General features: G+C 41.2%; 1 protein-coding gene across 1 annotated transcript; it reads left to right on the top strand.

The window, feature by feature from the left end:
* The first annotated feature begins 504 nt into the window (after nt 1–504).
* Nucleotides 505–5,400, top strand: RLN3 (relaxin 3). The gene is made up of 2 exons (XM_060760903.2): nt 505–945; nt 4,386–5,400. Exons 1-2 carry the CDS (start codon nt 786–788, stop codon nt 4,640–4,642), a joined length of 417 nt encoding a protein of 138 aa, XP_060616886.2. The 5' UTR covers nt 505–785; the 3' UTR covers nt 4,643–5,400.
* The last annotated feature ends 619 nt before the right edge of the window (nt 5,401–6,019 follow it).

Here is a 6,019-nt window from a genome sequence, read left to right as displayed (position 1 = left end):
ATGAGGCCAAGCCCAACTACACATCAATAAAACAAGAAAGCAATAAACAAAAATAATACAATTAATATAAATCACATATAAATAATAACACACAAGGATTTAAAAACCTATGGCCGGGCCAAATGTAATAGTTTAAAGTTAAAAAAGGATGTGGTAGCTTTGAAAGTGCCAGTAGTCTGGCAATAGTCATGTCTGAATGAGAAAAGTTACTTTTTCAGGTGACAACTTCCAGAACGTCAAACCTGTTAGTGAGAGAACAAACAAAACCCAGCTCCCACTATGACTCATAATACGAAGCCTTTTGGAGCAGCAGCAGTGATTGGGAAGGTTTCCTTTTTTAAGGATTTGAGCTCTCAAGAGTTGTCTGAGAGATTTAGGGAGTTGTAGCCCACAAAATGAACTTTTCCAAGCTCTGCGTCATTGTCTATTCCCAGCATTTGCTTTTCCATGGCTCTGTCTCGATGCACCTGGCTTTTCAATGTGTACTCTGTGAAAGGCCAGGTAATGATTCCTTACTCGCTATGATGATAACAAGCAAAAGGTTATCTCTGACTAGTTGGCACAGTCGACGCAAGAATCACTGCCCACCACCCCCACCGCCAGTGTCCAAGAAAGGTCTTCACCTGTTCTCTGCTGATAATTGGGTAGATAACGTGGATGGACATCCTTGGCTACCTTGCGCATAGATCTGACTGCTATAAAGAAGACTCACGGAGAGAAGCAGCAGGCTATCGGGAGCTGTGTGCCTGCAGACCTTTACTTTCCAATCTTGTCTGTGCCCAACCATGCACAAGTTTCTCTTTGCTTTGGTCCTGGGGGTGCTGCTCTTGGAGATGAGGCTGGGGAGTGAGGCCAGGACACCTCCCTACGGCGTGAAATTGTGCGGCAGAGAGTTCATCCGAGCGGTTATCTTCACCTGCGGGGGATCTCGCTGGAGACGGGCAGGTGAGTGGAAATTGCTAGGGGACGGCTGGGGAACTGGGTCTAGATCAGAGCTTGGGGAATCTCCTGTTTGGGGTACAAATCCCAGAATCTCCCACACAGTGTGGTCATGTTGGTCAGGAGGTTCTGGAAATTGTCGTTCAAAAATATAACCTTTCCAACTTCTTCTCTAGCTGAGAAATTAGAAAAGACAGAAGCCTAAAGATCATATCCTTATTGGCCAGCATCCTGTTGGTGACCTAAACATGCATAAATTGTGAATTATTGGCCACCAAACAATATATTTATTTTTTATTTATTTATTTACAACATATTTATGCTGCCCTTCTCACCCCAAAGGGGACTCAGAGCAGCTTACAGGTTATTTGTACAAATTATTAGACTGGCTTACAAGTTATTAGATTGTTTTTTGTTTTGTTTTTTGTTTGTTTTGGGGTTTTTTTTTGTCATGTCAGAAGTGACTCGTGGTGTGAGAGAATTGGCCGTCTGCAAGGACGTTGCCCAGGGGACGCCTGGATGTTTTGATGTTTTATCATCCTTGTGGGAGGCTTCTCTCATGTCCCCGTATGAGGAGCTGAAGCTGATAGAGGGAGTTCATCCACCTCTCCCCGGATTCGAACCTGCGACCTGTCAGTCTTCAGTTCTGCCGGCACAGGGGTTTAACCCACTGCGCCACCGGGGGCTCATTAGATTGGTAGTATATAAAAAAAATGCAAAGTGAAGTCACCCTCCCACTCCCAAAGTAGCCCAGGTTCATAGACCAGTCTTCCTAAGTTGTCATCAAAGATGGCGGGTGTTGAGGAAGCCGCAATGGAGGACAGTTCTGAATGCAGCCAGCGGCGATGGTGCAGCGAAGAGGTAGGTGTAAAATGGCTATAGGGAACCTGGCAGCAATGAAAGATGTCGATATATATTCTAACTAGCTGTTTCCCTGCCACGCGTTGCTGTGGCCCAGTCTATGTATGTGTCTTGTGTGTGTATATAATATATATATGTGGTTTTGTGCATGCATTGTAATGTTTTTTTTTTGCTGTTTTAAGTCCCTTCTACTGTGTTTTTCAGTGTTTTTATGAGTGATGGTCACTCGTTGGCCTGATAGGTGTATTGTGTCCAAATTTGGTGTCAATTTGCCCAGTGGTTTTTGAGTTATGTTAGTCCCACAAACAAACATTACATCTTTATTTATATAGATAGTGGTGGAAGCAGAGTTGTGCATACAGTGATGCTGCATGCTGTGCTTTCTCATGGCACTTGCCAAACCAATTTGCATGTTACAACTCTACACTGCAACTGTATGTTGTACAATTTCATGTTGTGCAATGGGCAACAAAACCCGTAATGTATTTTTTTTTGTTTTTTGGCTTTTTAAGTCTCTTCTGCTGTGTTTTTCAATGTTTTTGCAACCGATGATCACTTATTGGCCTGATAGGTGTATTGTGTCCAAATTTGGTGTCAATTCGCCCAGTGGCTTTTGAGTTATGTTAATCCCACAAACAAACATTACATTTTTGTTTATATAGATATACCTGGGATCACATAAAAATTTCTTGGGTGGAAAAGGTTCGCAGGTGGAAAAGGTTTAAGAATCCCTGATATAAGCAAATGGAAACATAGTACTACTAGATGAATCACTTTCACACTTCACTGCACTTCTGCTCACCTTACCCAGTGAATAAGCTCTGTGGTTTTTAAATTTTGGGTTTTTGTTTTTTAAATTTACAGTTCCGTCTGGTTTCAGTAAGTCCTCAATCTTTGTTATTTCATTATGTTCCAGTTTCTTTAGCATATTGCGATATGGCTGGGGTTTTCTGTTGTCTATGGAGCCTATTGGGAGCTTGTCTATTAGTGGGAGTTTGTTCTGCTGTTATCCTCAACAGGTCATTGTTGATAACAAAAGGCCTCCTTTTGTGTTTTTTAGGTCATTCCCCCCCAATTTTCCCTATAATGCAAGATCCATATTCCCATCCATTTGTTAATTTCTCTATCCTAACCCATTTTTTGGGCTCTCCAATATCTAATTCTAGTAATCTAGCCGGTTAACAGGCTTCATAGTAATTCTGGAGGTAAGGTGTTCCCTAGACTCCATTTTCTTGTGGAGAAAAAAATATTGAATTTGCAATTCTGGTTTTACTAGAACCTTCTGCCCATGTTTTAATTGAGTTATCCTATTTCTTTATTATTTTAGGTTGAATGCTACATGGGAGGCATTGAAATAAGTACAAAAATTTGGACAGCATCATCATTTTATATGCCTTCACCCTTGTTGTTATATCCCAATTCCATTTTTTCCAATTGTTGATTTGTTTTCTTCCATAGTTGGTTATAATTTATCTGAATTATATTATTTAAATTTTTAGGTATATACACCCCTAAGTATTTTAATTTCTTTCCCCCCAGTATGACCTATAGAATGGATTGGACTTCTTTTACCTCCTTCCAGTTCATGTTTTTATATAGAACTAGCTGTCCCCTGCCACGTGTTGCTGTGGCCCACATGGCTGTTCTGTGTTGGAGTTTTAGCCCAATTCTATCGTTGGTGGGGTTCAGAATGCTCTGTGATTGTAGGTGAACTACAAATCCCAGGAACTACAAATCCCAAATGTCACGATTCTATTTTCCACAAACTTCACCAGTGTTCACATTTGGGCATATTGAGTATTCGTGTAGAGTTTGGTCCTGATCCAACATTGTTTGAGTCCACAGTGCTCTCTGGATGTAGGTGAACTACAACTCCAAAACCAAAGGACACTGCCCACCAAACCCTTCCAGTATTTTCTGTTGGCCAAGGGAGTTCTGTGTGCCAAGTTTGGTTCAATTCCATTGTTGGTGGGGTTCAGAATGCTCTTTGATTGTAGGTGAACTATAAATCCCTGCAACTACAACTCTCAAACAACAAAATCAGATTTTTGGAGTGAAGGACATACATTGGGTTGTTAGGTGTTTTCTGTCCAAATTTGGTGTCAATTCCCCCAGTGGTTTTCGAGTTCTGTGAATACCACAAACGAACATTACATTTTTATTTATATAGATTTCTGATTTTTCAATATTAATTGTTAAGCCTGAAATCTTTTTGAATTTTTTAATTTCTTTTGCTACTTTGTTTACCGAATTCTCCGTTGAACCTGTAAGGACTACTGCGTCATCCGCATATAAATTTATTTTTATTTCTTCTCTATCTATCTTATATCCTTTTATGTTTTTGTTTGATCTGATTAGATTGGCAAAAGCTTAGCCTAGTGGTTCCTTCGCATTTTCCGCAGGTTTTTCAATTTTTTTTATACAACTGTGCAGTGGTACAATTTTGGTAGTCTTATGAGACTTTGCTTCACTCTGCAATATGAGGGCTGCAGCAAAAGACAACTATTGCACAGGAAATAGTAGCAGAATAGTAGGAATGCTGGATTAATTCCCCCCACTATTTCCATGTTACTCTCTAATTGCAGGTAACCTTGCTGCCCTCCATGGAGGGGATTCTGCAGAAACCTTCATTGCAACGTCATCCTCCAATGAATGGGACCCAGTCCATGTCCCCCCAAAGGAGCCATCAGACTATTATGGGAGCTGGCGAGGCCAACAGAGCCAGAATTCCCCAGAAGAAATCTGGGCTTTGGATCGTGGATCCCGAGATGTTATGGCCGGACTGAGTAATGCCTGCTGCAAGTGGGGCTGCAGCAAGAGTGAAATCAGCTCCCTGTGCTAAAACAGCAGTTTGCGTTTGTATATACATATGTATGTGTGTATGTCTTATGTGCAAGTGTACTTTGTAAAAAGGGAAGTACATGTAAATATCTGTGACTGAGCAGGGATGTAATTAGGCAGCAGTGGCAAAATGAGGGCATCCCTCCACCCCAAAATAAATACTTTACCCTGCTAATTAATATGTTTTCTCATTCCTCATATTTAAATTTATATTGTCAGCTGAACATTTAGGCATAGAAAAGTGACTTGCAAAGTGACCCAAGGGGATACAAATATAACAAAAAGAAACAAAGAGGCGTGAACCATTTTGACACTTGATTTTTGCCATGCAAGAAGTTTGCTGTCTGAAGAAACAGATAATTTGAAAAGGGACAGAATTATTTTGTTGGGGGAAATACTCTCAATCCCACTTTAGTAATGGTTGGGATTGAGAGTATCTCCACTTTAGCAATCCCTCATCAGCAAGCCTAGATGATTGGACAGTAATATATAAACTCAACTGATGAAGAATGTCTCTGGGCCCTTCCACACAGAATATCAAGGCAGAAAATGCCACAATATCTGTTTTGAACTGGGTTATCTGAGTCCACACTGCCATATATTCCAGTTCAAAAGCAGAAACTGTGGGATTTTATTCAGCTGTGTGGAAGGGACCTCAATCCATTCATCCACTTCGTTCAGCAAGCTAGAACTCCCACAGTCAGATATATTTTCTCCCTGTAAGCTATGGTGAACTTCCTTGCACCTCCTTGTATGAGTGGCTCTCTCACAATTAGTAATTGGGTCTGTAATTAATTACAGACCCAATTACAGCCTGGCAACAGATGTATACCTTCCAGTCTCCCATCCATCTTGCAAGGTCCTTGGAAAATATGTTTGTTTTTCTATCACCATTGTAACAGGGATGACCAACTTCATAAGGTCTAGGAGCCAGGTTTTTAACCACAGAAGACCATTTGGCAGCTTAATGGAGCCCCTCAAAACATGGGGGGGGGGGGGGGAACACTCCAGGTTGAGATTTTTTTTAAAAAAAGGATGCTTCTTGCAGCATATTTACAATACCCGTTATTTATTTATCATGTCAGGAGCAAGCCAAACAGTTGTATTGCATTTTTAACAAACAAACAAACCAACCACAAAGTTTGCAAGCTTGGTAGTTGATTAAATGTCCTTTGACCAGTAGCTGGCCACTTGGAGTGCCTCTGGTGTTACTACAAGACAGTCCGCCATTGTGCATGTGGCAGGGCTCAGGTTGCATTGCAGCAGGTGGTCTGTAGTTTGCTCTTCTCCACACTTGCATGTCATGGATTCCACTTTGTAGCCCCATTTCTTAAGGTTGGCTCTGCATCTCGTGGTGTCAGAGCGCAGTCTGTTCAGT

Source organism: Anolis sagrei, chromosome 2 (assembly GCF_037176765.1).
Source record: "Anolis sagrei isolate rAnoSag1 chromosome 2, rAnoSag1.mat, whole genome shotgun sequence".
Lineage (NCBI taxonomy): Eukaryota > Metazoa > Chordata > Lepidosauria > Squamata > Dactyloidae > Anolis > Anolis sagrei.
This window is presented reverse-complemented; position numbering and strand designations above follow the sequence as displayed.

Excerpts from the sequence above, each read along its gene's own strand:
- RLN3 (XM_060760903.2), top strand. The coding sequence starts at position 786 with ATGCACAAGTTTCTCTTTGCTTTGGTCCTGGGGGTGCTGCTCTTGGAG. Across the intron at positions 946-4,385 it reads ATCTCGCTGGAGACGGGCAG|GTAACCTTGCTGCCCTCCAT; the intron begins GTGAGTGGAAAT and ends CTCTAATTGCAG.